General features: G+C 38.0%; 1 protein-coding gene across 1 annotated transcript; it reads right to left on the bottom strand.

The window, feature by feature from the left end:
• Positions 1-8,693: 8,693 nt before the first annotated feature.
• LOC128265532 (protein Diedel) lies at positions 8,694-9,265 on the bottom strand. Its single transcript, XM_053001603.1, has one exon. It carries the CDS (start codon positions 9,254-9,256, stop codon positions 8,858-8,860), a length of 399 nt encoding a protein of 132 aa, XP_052857563.1. The 5' UTR covers positions 9,257-9,265; the 3' UTR covers positions 8,694-8,857.
• Between the last annotated feature and the right edge of the window lie 5,864 nt (positions 9,266-15,129).

The following is a 15,129-nucleotide window of genomic DNA, read 5'->3' as shown; positions in this document are numbered from 1 at the left end:
TTGGGAGACCCTGTAGAATTTCAACTGACATGCCGCCCTAAGCCGACTTTTTGTTCGAAAAATTTTGAACGGATTATTTGTTCCGACCCCACAATTGATCATTTTTAAAGCAATCTAATAGCCTAGTTATACTCACTCACATCTCCTATCGATATCGGAATAGACGCAATGAAGCAGAATGGACTGTTATTGGTGAAAGTTCCCCACGATAGTATATCGAAATGACAAATTTCGAGTAATTATCTAGTAAACATCGAGTAAGTAACGGTAAAAATCAAAATTTTGTAGATTGATGCACATTGACGTACTTTTTCCCCATCTCTATGTGCCTATACAAACTTATTTAAAAAAAAACTGCGTCTTGCCACAAACGCAAAGAAGAAATCCAGGTGTAACTAGACCCTAAACTTCAAAACCGTGGCAAAGACTAGTTACTATTATTAAATATTAACTTTATTTATTTATACCTTTGTATTTAGTCAAATACTAACATACTCAAACTAGCATTTAAAAATTTGTGCACATATATATATCTAATATAATTATAAAGAAAACAGTTTATTACCTTTTTGCAACATTCAGAGATTTTTCTAACAAAATCAATAGAAAATAAATATTCGAAAAGGTATGTACTAAATAAGATTTTAAGAAGAGCAGTTAAAGTACAAGTTGGATAAAGAACAAGTGCATGCATAAACCTAGCAGTTAACATATGTTCATTTGGGGGCACCAAAATCATAACAAAAACGTTGTTATCCGCCTCAATACGAACCTTTCCAAGTGCGAAATTATAAGCATATGTAAATGTATAACCGTATTCATGATTCAAATTTCGCCTCCATTCACCCATTTAATCTGCTCAGTGCTGTCATTCTGTCTTTTTTCCGGACAGATCTGTCTGTGAGTATGATAATTATTATCATTCTTCTAGTTATTATCGCTTTCCACCACAAAAATCAAATTTTCTGACAAAAAACCATGGCTTAAATAGCCTATATATGGAATGCCATAAAAAAATCATACCAATCAATTGGCATTCAAACCTGGAAATGTTTACTTTTGTCTATTTTTGCAAAAACGTGTGCTGTTACCCTTCATGAAAACGCAAAAATTGTCCAAATTTATTTCAAATCAGCCGTAAAACTGTGCGTGTAATAAAAACACTAGAAAATTACCTATTATAGTTTAGCTGCAGTCGTGTATAACATAAGCTTTTCTGCCTATAAACTAATTCAAGTTAAGTCTGAAAAAGAAATAATAATAATGGTGTTTTTTGTTTTTAATAAAAACCAATAGTTCATCCTTTTTGGCCAGAAATCTTTTCTGATTTCTTAAACGAGCTGCTGACAGCACTGAATGTGCCGCAAAATATTTGAAAATTGCTCTTTAAGACGAAAAGTTGAATTGCGAAATGCTGACAAATGCGTTTCGATTTCCATTCACAAAGGGGGTTCGAACTTGGGTTTTCCATATATCTCAAAGTTGGAAATTAAATTAAATTTCTTTATTGGCACTTTTTTCCTGCATTCGTTTCGTTTCGTTTGCCACGCATATGCATATGCAAGATCCAAGGAGGGTGTCCTTCGGTGGGTGAAAGGGGGTGGCTCGAGGGCTGGGTGCGTGGCTGCGTGGGTGGGTGGGTGTTTGGATGGATGGACAGCCAAAGCAATCAGCAGCAATAAATGATAAGCTTCGAGGCAACAAAGCCAAAACCGAAAGACGCACATGAACACAAAGAATCTAGATGGGTGATGGTGAGGGGTTGGGTGTGTGTCTGCGAGGCGAACATTCCGCTTTGGGGGGAGGAACGAAGAGGCCGAAGGCCGGGCAAAAAACATCTCAGATGCCGGAGCCCAAGAAACTGTCATCCACAGGAAAAGCGGCAAGGCGAGGCGAGGCGAGGCGAGGGAGTGGGAAATAGGCTTTCGCCACTCGCTTTCCCTTGGTCAATATCTGAAAATCGGAAGACGCGAGGGGTGCTCGTCTGGGGCTACTTTGCAACTGATTTGCCGCTAACGAAGCGCACGATTTCCAATAATACCCAGAATGCGTCTGAGAGATGCGGATGCTATTCCTCCATACCCACGAAAGCCTTCAGCCTTGGGTAGCTTTGTGTTTTGTTCATTTTGCAGAAAAGCCTCATAATCTATGTCTATCGAAAACGTACGAGAATGTACTCATATAGATTTCGGTTAAGGAATATATGAAAATTGCAATAATCATGCTATTCGGCCATTGACTCGCCTGAAAAAATGTGTAAATATTTGAAGATAAAATTACTTTTCAAAACTCCTGTTTTTTATTCTTTTGAATACGTAAGATAGTGGTTTCTACATTTATAGTCTGATAGCGACATATTAAATATGTAAACATAAGGAACATATTATATCTTAACCCCATGATCCACACCTATAGACATCACTTGAGTGAATTTTAGAAACAGCAAATTAATAAAATCCCTACTTTAACTCTTAACTTATCCTGCTATTCGTAGGAAATAAATTATCTAAAAATTAAAAAATAAATAAAAGGAAGCAATTGAACATAAACTCGAATTACTTTAATTAAACTAGACAAAATTATTGAGGCAAGATTATCGCAACTAAATAAGTTAAATAAATGAGTTCATCCTTAATTGCTAGCACTTAGTCATGCCTGTGGACTCTATTAACTCTATTTTATTTAAACAGGGCATCCAGCTAGTCCATTCCTGACATCATCTCACATATGCGAATACAATCGCAGGGGACGGTTGCTCATAAAACGTACGCCAAATGGACACAGACACTCGCCGTCCCACTCCAGAGATGCGACTTGTTGGCCGGACTTGGCCATAATGAGTTCCCTTGTGGCCGGACCGTATCGCCTTTTATGGAGCCGCCCGGCACAAGGGGCGGCACAAGCGGTTGTAGGCGGTGGATGGTGGGTGGTGGGTGGTGGGTGGTGGGTGGTGGCGTCAAGGTGAAAGCCACTTAAAGCCAAGGGCAGGGCTCAACAATTTCCAGTTATCATGTGACAGTAATGAAGTGACAGACGGCAACAAGGAGATCCAAGGAGCCCGATGACAACTCGACCGCAAAGCCTGAAGTGCGAGAAGCGAGTTTTCCGTGAAGTGGATTGCGTTGGGGTCAATTTTCCCTTTAAGCCGTTTTAAAGCGCCTTGAGTTTCGACAACGGGCCAGGTTGTTTGCCGCCCACTCCTCCCATTCACCCTGCGGTTCTCGGACAGCGGCCACATCAATTATTAATTGCAGAATAATTGCAAAACTGTGTTTGGCCAAGTTAATTTATGCAATAAGACCACCGACCACCGACCACCGTCCACCGCCCACCGCCCACCGCCCCAACCTCGATCTTCAGCGTTTTAAAGTCGCTCCTTCACTCAATTTGCCACTCTTCATTCCGTGTAATTCCTCTGCTCATTTGGAGCAAGCGGCCCTTTTTTATGTTCTGTGTTTGGGCCTTGCTGTGTTTGGGCCCAGCTAATGAGCCACTGATGGTCATGAGCCGGCGACCCTGTCCCCAGTAAAGCCCTCCTTTTCAGCCAGGGCAATTACTTAATCATTTGCCTAACGACCGAAAGGCAGGCGAAAGGCAACAACAGCAGAAATTAGCAAAAATTAAGTGAGAGTTGAAGTGAACTTGGGCTTGGGCTTCGGCTTCGGCTTGGGCACTCCACGTGGCCGAATTTGTGGTAAATTGTGGTGCGGTTCTTCTAATTTTCAAATAAATGCGGTGTAGGCAGAAAAGTATGATACGTAAAATATGCTAAATTATCCTGAAAACCTATAGTGCAATTGCAATTGTAATCGATTCTGGCAGTAAGTGGAAAGTATAAAGATTTTGGCACAGTTGTAGCTGGCTCTTGGTGTCTCAAAGTACATCAAAAAACTTTATGAACTCATCGAACGCAAGGTGTGCAGCTTTTCTTTATCAAAATTCGTATTACTACAAAGTTTCGATAACGTTTTTTTTTTGAGTATAATAACTTATTAATTAAGAAAGTTTTTTTTCCTTTGTGCAATTATTCTTGTCTAAATGGCCATTGCACATATGAAAGGGAAACTTATTTTCAATATGAAAAAGGAATAAATTCTTATTTCCGTCTGTCCTAGTCGATAGTATCAATGTTTTACTGAAGTTAAAGTTTACCTCCTGCCCTCGCACGATTTCTGTGTGCTTATGTCACGTACTGCGGGCTTTGAAACTTTGAAATATTTAAAAAAAAATACAAGAAATATAAGCCACTGCATAAATGAACTTTCTGATTGGGTCTGGTGTTAGTTAATGGACAAAAACGGAGCACACCCTGGTGCGAGAATAATTCGTTCAGTCCACTGTCACCTTATTACTTATCAATTGGCCATCAAAAGGAGTTGATACCAAAGGTTTTAAAATTGATATGCATTAGCTGTCAATTGCTAATCATTTCTTAAACTAATAACACTGTAACCGTTTTGGTAACTAACAGAAATTATGAGAAATCGTGAAAAAGGATTAAGAAGCCAAGAGAATCTTGCAGTTGTTTTTCCATATATCTATGCATTTTCGCAGCTTATCTTGCAATTTCCTTGTCGTAAAAGAAAGTATCCCGTCCGAACGGGGGGACATTGAGGAGCGGAGGGCCAGGGACGAGGAGCGGGAAAAATCCACATAAACATTTTTGATATTTCAAATATTTATCATTTAAAATTCTCTGGCCAAGGCATGGGATGGCCTGGCAGAAAACCGAGAACACGCAGCATTGAGATGCTCTCGGCCTTTGGCCTGGTCTGGTCTGGTCTGGACTGGCTTGTTATTATTATTATTCTTCTACTTTTCCAAAGCTGAGTGTGCATCTGCATTTGCATCTGCCTGTGCATCTGCGGGATACCGAGATACTCGTACTCGACCGTGGGTGTGTGCGTGTGTGTGTGTGTGTGTGTGTGTGTGTGTGTGTGTGTGTGTGTATCTTATGGATTTCTGCTCGGGCCCAGGCAAGCATATAAATCTATTATCCTTTAATTTAGCCACAGAAATAATGAAGCATGTAAGAGTCTTTTGTGTATCTTTGTGCCTGTGTGTTTGCGTGCCACGCCCTCTTTGGTGCTCCCCTGCCCTTTCTCCCCCGCCGCTGACACACATAAATTCAATCAACGGCAATTTGCTGGCAGAGTTGCAAAGGCGTCGACGTCCGCAAATGTGCAATTTATTTATTGTTACTTAGGCAAAAGCCTCTCGCTGTTGTTTTTCTACCCAGTAATATGAATGCCCCTGGTATGTAATATTTGCAAATTTTACATGCTCTTGAGTTTCGTATTTATCTGGTCCCTTATTTAGTTCGTATTTTATATATTAAAGACTTAATAGGAAGCGATCACATCTGTTTAACTTGGTTTTTAGCATTAAAAATAATTAAATTAGTTTTAAAAAACGATTTTGAAACAGCCAAATAAAAAATACTAGTAATGAAGCTAAAGCTACTTATTAATTATATCTTTGTTTATTATCTAAATTTTAAATTTACATCTATGCACAAGATGAAATAAATTGAGAACTGTCAATGACTTTAAGGAGATGGCAAGTTATTGCTAATTTATCCTTTGCTAAATTAAAGATATTCCAATCGAATTGGTAGAAATTACTTACAAATTGTTGGGACAAAGTGCCATCATCCAACCAAAGTAAACTGCTCGCTTATTTTCCCTAGGGTATTTGTGACTCTCTTCACTCGATTTAGGCCTTTCTCCAGCTTGTTGTTATATGTGCAAATTGAATTTTCGTTTAGCATTTGTGCGATTTTGGCAATTCATTAAAATTTCCCCATCGCATGGAGCGGTTTGGGGATGTGCAGCTGCAACCGGCGCTCGCTGCAGGCAAATGGAAATGCAAATTTCCCGATCCAAGACCAAAAAAAGGGGCAGCAGCAGCAGCGAAGAAGACACAAAGCAACGACATAGCCAGAGCGGCAAATTGGCAACACACATGCCGGCGAAAATGTGGCAACATCTGGCTTGGCATCTGGCTTAATTAGTTAATAAGAAAAGCGAGTTTCGCCGGCTTTTGAGCCATGCATAAACGCATCCACGCACTTTTCCCCTCGAGGAAATTCGGAAAAGGCGCACAGCCAATAATTGCGTAACGAAGTTTGCCCCCCATCTCGATACTGGATACTCGTCGTACTCCGATACTCCGATACTCCGATACTCCGATATCCCGATACTCCGATGCTCCGATTCCATGGATCCGACAGCTCACTTAACTCCGGGAGCGGCTAATCGCATCAAAGGGAATTATCCTGGCCAACAATTGATTTACGGGCCGGGACTCTGAACTATAAAAAATGTAAAAAACTGCAGTGCGGACCACCGGCGAAACTCCCTTTAAGCTGCTGCAATCTTGGGCTGTTCGCAATCAATTCCATTTGATACTACCTGCTCCGATCCCAGCCCCTTCCCGCTGCCACGCCCACTCAATTGAGTTATGATTTATGGCAGGGCAACAGGTGAGTGAGGGCGGACCAGCGGACCTTTCACATCCGGGCAACACTGAAGAAAATAATTAAAACAGGGAGATTAGGTGGGAATTTATTTGATAAGGTGCTTAAACCGTCAAAAGCGTGCACCAAAGGAAAGTTCAGAAAATTTCAAAATATTTTCTTTAAATTAGTCAAAGTAATACTGAGAAAATTCCTATAGTTAAGTATTAAGTATTCAAATTTAATAGTCACAGAAGGCATAGCTGTGTACCTGCTTAAAAGTATCTCAAAACTAGTTGATAATTAAAAAATATAATTTTAATAAGACGTCAAAACAGGTGGTAGACTTATTCGCAATCAACAAAGTTTTTTATTTGCCATAAAAAGAAACTGGCAAGTCAACACTCCAAGTCCAAACATTAAAATAAAACAATATCTTACGTTTAAAACATTGTCTGTTTTTTTTACACTAGAAATAGACTACATGGTAATAGTTACAAATACACTTTTATAAGATTAAATTCCAATCAAAACCTAAGCAACTGCAGTTAGTTTGGTGGAAAAAATTGTTAAATGAATAAGCTCAACAAAAATCGAACTGAAAAGGTAACAAGTTTAGCCCTCTAAAGTCACATACTCCCAAAAATAAGCTGGTAAATTTATATGTACACCCAAAATAAAATTTACATCAAAATAAAACTTATGTGGATTAAAAGATATAGGTGTTTTCATAATAAGCATTGAATTAAAACTATTGGTGGCTTTAATTGTGGCTGTAGTTTATTTTCAAGACACACTTTTTCAAACTAAAATTAAATGCATTTTTTGGAGCATTTATAGACGAAAACAACTTCGTGAATATTTTTTTCAGTGCAGGCCACATCCGTCCGGTGGCCACGCCCACAAACGAGCCGCGGGCGTAAACTTTTCGCGCCTCTCGCGCCAGTCTCATAAACTGTCCCCCGTCGACGTGGCACTTGGCACTTGGCATTCAGGACAGGACACTGCTTCACGGAAAGTCGGTGAGGTTGGTATGTGGGTATGGAGATGGAGGACGGTGGACGGTGGACGGAGAACGGAGGACGGAGGATCTGCAGTCGGATTCGGAGCCGGAGTCCCACTGCCAACTGATTAAAATGCGTTGCAGGACTGTAAAAGGCGCTGAGTCGACGTCGACTGCGCTGCCGACGCCGCTGCATTTGCATTTATATTGTTTTGACCCGGGCATTATTATCATTTCTTTTCGCCCGCCCTCATTCCCATTCGCAGCGCCACTTTGTGGACACGTAGTCCTGCTGCTGCTCCCTTTACCCACCCACTGATCCTTGATTATGCCCCCGGCACAAAGCCAACTTTGGCCGCACATTCGCCCCGCGGAAAGTTCGTCTTAGCGGGTGTTTTATGGCCCTTTTTGAACCCATTCAGTGGGCCAAAACTTTGAGACGTTCTCAGCGACAGGGCGTCATAACGATATACAGGAGTTGATATACGGATTATGTGCCAAAAGCGATTGGCTGGACGGATGATTGGTTTTCTTGGGGCGTAAAATTTCAAGAAGTTGCGAATGGATAATGCATTATAAATGGTAAAGTCATAACAGTACACCCAAGTTACAGTGAGTTCTATGACTTCATAGTTGCCATTTAAAATGCTTGCCATTAAACAGTGCAAAAATCTATTTTACATTTATAGTTGCCACGTTTTAATTTTACATTTTATATTTTAAGGCTTAATGTTGCAGCAGTAAATATAAATCAAATTAAAAAGTATTTTATTTATTATTTCAACGGAAACTTATAGGGGACTATTTTTATATCGACATCGAACGATCATTTAAGTTTTATTAAAACCTCTTCTAAAATCACTCCCGATTTTTAGCGAAAAATGGTCTCAAATTGGCTATAAAATTACTCATACGGCACGTAAGCCAGTTTGAGTTTTGGGAAAGCAAATCTTTTCCCATTTCTAGCTTGTCCATTTTTTGATTTCGATCAGAAAAGTTAACAAAATGGAAAAAAACCTAAAAGTTTTTTTGGTTGCAAAGCTGAATTCCGTTTTTGAAGAAACAAAAAACGAAGCGAAAAATGTGTGATAGTGCTTAAAGTGTTGCCAAGATGCTAGTTACCGTATGGAAAAGCAGGGAAATTAGAATACGACCATTGCATCACATTAAGGAGCAAGTTTTACTGTTTCATATAGAATATTTTAAATTTACAAAAAATATTAATCGTAAGCACAAACGCTTACCTTCCCCTCCTTAAAAATTGTAAACATTGTTATGTGCTGTATATTATATTTTGCACAATAATAATATATATAGGTAATACAATAAATGAATAATATTTGGTAGGTATTCACATATATGTGCTTATATTTTTGTGATAGCTAAGACGGCGCCTACTAGAACTGTCCATAAAAAAAATTTGAAAAAAATTCAAAGATACTGTTCCATGTAGTCTTTTGTACCATTTCAGTGTTTATTATATGGATGTCAAATCTTCCATTTCTGGCCAGAAAGCTTTCGCCATAGCTTCCATAAAGGCAGCCATCATCGCAGTTGCAGCCGAAGATGTTGCACGGACCACGACCGCAAAAGGATCCCACCAGCGCCTTTCCATCTCCGCAAACAGTGATAGTACAACCTCTGCGAGTCGATATGGCATTAACCTGTCCGCAGACTCCGTTAGTAATATTAAACTCCAGTTTCGCCACGGTGGTGCAGCATTCGGCATTTGCTCCATCGAAGCAGGCCAGCCAAAGAATTGCGATGAGCAGGGAAGAAACCGAAAGCAGTCGCATCGTGGCACACAAAAGAACTGAATGAAAGTACTGCAAATGGATAGCCTTAAATACAGAAGCATATAGTATTTGCTTGATTTACATGCTGCTATAAAGTAAATAAAGTGTCAAATTGTAAGCCCTTGCAGAGGGTATTATAATATTAGTCAGAAGTTTGCAACGCTGTGAAGGAGACATCTCCGACCCTATAAAGTATATATATTCTTGACCAGCATCACTAGGAGAGTCGATCTAGCTATGTCCGTCGGTCCGTCCGTTTCTACGCAAACTAGTCTCTCAGTTTTAAAGCTATCTGCATGAAACTTTCCCAAAAGTTGTCTTTCTATCGGAACGAGCCGGATCGAAACAGTCGGAAAAATAAATGAAAAAAAATTATAACTTTGCTGATTTTAAATTTTTTTTTTTTCTTCGACATATAGTAATGGTTAAATATTTCAGAATTACGGTTTAAATTTCATCAAAATCGGACGACTATAACATAAAGCTCCCATGGGAACAATTAAAATATTAAAAAAAATAAATTTAAAACAAGAAAGAAAGCAAACTTCGGCAAGCCGAAGTTCATATACCCTTGCAGCTTTTGCAAAAACTAAATATTCTCATGAAACATTAAAATTTTGATTTCCTTGCGTTTAAAAACACTGAAGCTATGATGATTTGTAATTTTTTTTTTTAATTCTTTTTGACTTATTAATAATTTGACAGTTCAGAATTACGCTTTTAATTTTATTAAAATCGGAAAACTATTCATATGGCTGCCATAGGAACTGTCGAAAATTGAAGCTTTAATGTTTTTAAATTTTTGTTAAATTTTTGCAAAAGCTACAGGGGTATATGAATTTCGACCTGCCGATGTTTGCTTCCTTTGCTTCCAACCGCCTAGCAGAAGAGATTATAACGTTAGTCATTTGTATTTGCTCATTTGTTTGTTTGTCTTACTTGGTTGATGGTGGGTTATCGTTAGTGTTGATGCTTGATAAGGTGAAGTGGACTGCGATTTATTTATTGAGTGCAGTGATGAGCAAAACTGTAAAGCGACGTTACAACTTGGAAACCCCAAAATTGGAAGGTATAAAAAGAATGCGCCCAGGTTTTGAAACAGGCTTTAAACATTTATTTTGATCATTGCTATTCCTGACCGATTTTAAGCTCTTATTTTATTCTGCGGCTGTCTACAAAAGTCGCCTTCTAAGACGTTTCGTCACTACGTGGACGTCTGTCCAAATTTGCAAGATTTTTGAAATTTTTTTCAACTACCATCTAAGAGGAATCAAAGATCCATTTCCCTTGACTCGCCGCCAACAACCGAATTTTCCCCAAGACTTTTCCGCGCGCCAGCATCCTTTTTGGGTAGGCATAATCATTGGCCCGCAACAAAAAAAAAAATGGATAGGAAATACAATAAGACGAATATCGAAGGAAAACAACAAAAAATTTGAAGCGGACGTGGACGCTGACGCTATAACTTTGCTATTTATTAATATTTTTTTTTTTCTTCGACATATAGTAAAGGGGAAATATTTCAGAATTACGGTTTAAATTTCATCACAATCGGACGACTATATCATATAGCTCCCATCCAAAAAAAAAAAATTAAAGTTTTTTTTTTTTTTGTGACTTTTATATTTTGTAATTAATTTTTTAAACTTCATTTTGACTTATTAATAATTTAACAGTTCAGAATTACGCTTTTAATTTTATTAATATCGGAAAACGATGTCATAAAGCTGCCATATGAACTATCGAATAATTTAGCTGCAAATCATCATAGCTTCAATGTTTTTGAACGTATACGAAAGTTAATCATAATTTTAATATTTTCAAGAGTATTGAATTCGGCTTCCTTTCTTATTAAATAATATTTTTACCGCCTTGCAGACGTTAGTCATTTGTATTTGCTTATACAAACTTCCTTTGTTTGTTTGTCTTACTTTGTTGATTGTGGAATATCTTAAGTTATAATGTTTTTAATTGATAAGGTAAAGTGGACTGCGATTTATTTATTTAGTGCAGTGATGAGCAAAACTGTAAAGCGACGTTACAACTTGGAAACCCCAAAATTGGAAGGTATTAAAAGAATGCGCCCAGGTTTTAAAACAGGCTTTAAACATTTATTTTGATCATTGCTATTCCTGACCGATTTTAAGCTCTTATTTTATTCTGTGGCTGTCTACAAAAGTCGCTTTCTAAGACGTTTCGTCACTACGTGGACGTCTGTCCAAATTAGCAAGATTTTTAAGAGAAATATGCGTAAAATTTTTTTTCAACTACCATCTGAGAGGAATCAAAGATCCATAGGCTCTGAGCTTTAAAAATGATTTTTAGGCTTTTATCCCTTGACTCGCCGCCAACAACCGAATTTTCCCCAAGACTTTTCCGCGCGCCAGCATCCTTTTTGGGTAGGCATAATCAGTGGCCCGCATCGAAATGGCGCCCACAACACAAAAAAATGGATAGGAAATACAATAAGACGAATATCGAAGGAAGACAACAAAAAATTTGAAGCGGACGTGGACGCTGACTGATTAGAAAAATGTTGTAAGACACAAGAAGCGGGCAAGCAAGAACAGAAATAAAATGAAATAAAGCAAACTGAAAAGGCGAAACATTTGGGCCCTGAATGAGATGATTCTGGGGGGAGGGGGCGTGTGGGCGAGAAGCCTGCGACGAAATGAATAAAAAAGAAATTCATCAAACTTCGGGAGCGTAGCAAAAACGCCGCCCCTGTTCGGTGAGGGGGGTAGAGGGTTCTTGAGGGGAGCTGACAGGGAGCGGCTTGTCAGCACGCGTACACCAAAAAAATATTGTTGAAAACAGTTAGCGAAACAATTTAATGATGAATGATGGTCAATGGCGAATTCCGTGCATTGTGTAGCGGAAGGAAGCCATCCCAAAGGGGGAGGGGCTCCTCTGGGGCATATCCTCACGGCTGACCAGGTCCCAGCAGCTCCCAGCCATGGAACTTATTAAAAATGTGTAAAAAGTGAATGAAAATCCGGAGGAAGATGCCGGCATAGCTTGTCATACGCCTTGAAAAGGATATTCTAAGGGTATCTTTGGTTGGCAGTACAAGGGCACTGACAGTAATTTTATTGATCACTTTGAGTGGACACATGCTTTGATTTTGAATGCTGTTTGAAGAAAACGAAACTAATGGAATCAAATATTTTTATTCTTTAAATATAATTAATTTTGAAAAATTGTATCTTATAAAAATTTATACTTCGTTTTAAATAGGTTATTTTGTTAAGCTTAATGATAGCTAAGAATAATTTTTGAATTATAGGCACAATTAGGGAAATCTTATTTATTTTAACATAAGCTCCAGAAAATAATAGGTAATTTTGTCCTCTATATCGTATATATTCCAAATCGACTGTTTGTTTCAAGTACATATGCAGCTGCGGTCAAAATAATAGAGAAAATGTAAACTGCTTAGGAACATATCATTAAGGCATAGGACAACCTTTATTTTAATTTATTATAATGCAAACCAAACAAAAACAAAATCAGACTTCAAAATCCTTTGATATTGTTTAAGTTATTCAAGAAAATTTAAAACTAATTTTCAAAAGTAGACTCTCAAACTAAATTTGATTAATATTTCTATAAACTTATACACTACCATTATTTTGACCTGAACTGTATATAAATTGCACACCTCGCATAGGTAAAATTTTGAAATTACATTTTTGTGCAATAATTTATTGTTGAATTGTAGCTTAAAGTCTAAGTTTTAAAAAAATTATGAAGACCAAATTGGTGGTATAATTCCAAAAAGTATTTGTTTTACCATAAAGATATGTATTAATTCTTCAATATGGTTATTTATGTGACGCGTTCTCTTTTTCTGAAGTGGAATCATAAATTTGTATTCCCATTATTTAATTTGACAGCTCAATGGTCAAAGTAAAATTGTTTTTTTTTTCTCCAAACATAGATCTGGTGAACAATATTTTCTTTATTAATAAATTAAATTTTATTTGGTCCCTTAAAATTTTTGTTGGCATTCTGACATTCTCGGTTTGAATTGAAAAACAATTTATTTGTGTATATCCGCCTTTTGTTATAATTTATCTTTTGTTTTCTTTCTCTGTGAAAATCATCTATTAATTGCATGGCAATTTTATTTGCCTCCCTGAGGTTCTGCGGATTCTTGCGTAGTACCGAAACTTTTAGAGGTCCCCGAAGACCAGCTATGAAAGTGTCTAGAAACCTATTTTCATAAAAAATTTCTCGAGTTGTTCGAATATCCAGATTATCCTCCTGCCTCTCTAAAATATCGAAACATGCACATCTTATTTTTGAAATTTCTACATATAAGTTGTAAATTGTCAGTCCGAAGTTCGGGATTTCACGCAAGTCTAACATTAGAGTATGCATACTTCTAGGGTCTGCAAAATTGTCTATGAGTGCATTCTTTATTTCGTCCCAACTTAGCTTTGTTCGTTCCCTAATGAGGACTTTGTTCGCCTCCCCGACGATTTTCCTCCGAATAGCTCTCAATATAAAAACTGGACACTCCGTTTTGTAAATGCTTTTAACAACGTTAATTACCATATCTTCTACACTCCCAATAAAATCAGAAAGTGTATACTGGTCACCATCGAACGTGGGTAACAATTGAACCATGTCGGGTATATCAATTTCCACTAGTACTCTTTGGGTATCCATTACGGAACTTTCACTGTCTGGAGCCGTAGTTTCCTCCATTTTGATCTTTTTTGATAAGGATTTCCAAAAACTGCAATTCTCCTTAGCTGCCTATGCTTTTTTTGACTGCCTGAGTCCTGTAAAAGAAAGATTTACACGTATAAGACTGGATATGTCACTAGATATTTGATTTATTTTATCAATTAACTTTCTGAGTTGTGGAACATTTAATTTTTTGAACTCACTTTGTGAAAATAAAATACTTTTCAATTGTTTGATTCTTCGTGCAAAGGGAATTTGAAGAATTGAAAGCAGAACTGACTTGCTGGAGTGTCGGATCAAAAGTGAAGCTGCCTTCAATGAAAATATTTCAAGTAACCCATGGCGCTCTAAATTCGCTCTTATATACAAGAGATCGCATTAAACCATATATAACTTATGTACACATTTTGGGTTGAGATTTGCTGACTCGGCCACTGAAGTGCGTAGAATATCCAAACAAATGCCCTTATTTTTACGCCAAGTTGCCGCGACAACACAACTGGGACAAGGTTCCCTAATAAGAGTACATGCATGCCCAATGGAAATTTTCGGGTGGGGGACCACTTGTGGTAACCCGAGGAGCCTCTCGATCTAGGACCCATTAAATTCTATATACTTCTCGAGTTGGGATCGCAAACATGTTCATGGACATAACCACAGGGCAATAAAACTGAAACCGAAGAAGTTCGACTCCCCGTTCAATTCCATAAAAATAAAGAAATTATTTTTCATAAAAAAAATAAATTAATATTTCCGATTTATTTGACTTGTGAAAAATTGTATTGGAACGCGAGGCATCTCGAATGCGAATCATTATTCGGGACTTAAAATGGCATTTATCACGCTGACAATCTCCTGCTTCCCATTACTTATCCCAACCACCTCCTCCTGCGGTATCAGTCATTCGTCATTCGTTCATTTGGCAATCAGAAATGAATTTTTTGCTGTCTCCGCTTGGTTCTGTTCGGCTTTGTTTGTTGTTTTGCAGCCCCGTCTTCGATTCCTGTCAATTGGCGTTTGTCAAATGACTTTGGCTCCCGAGTACAGTTGCCTCAGCAGCGCCGTTCTCCTACGTCACGCCACGATAAGGTTTCTGTATATATATACATATATATATATTTATATACGTATATAAAAATATCTTAGTGTATATATGTATATGGAGAGGCCAGAGAACC

The sequence above is a fragment of the Drosophila gunungcola genome, unplaced genomic scaffold, assembly GCF_025200985.1.
Source record: "Drosophila gunungcola strain Sukarami unplaced genomic scaffold, Dgunungcola_SK_2 000129F, whole genome shotgun sequence".
Taxonomy (NCBI): Eukaryota; Metazoa; Arthropoda; class Insecta; order Diptera; family Drosophilidae; genus Drosophila; species Drosophila gunungcola.
This window is presented reverse-complemented; position numbering and strand designations above follow the sequence as displayed.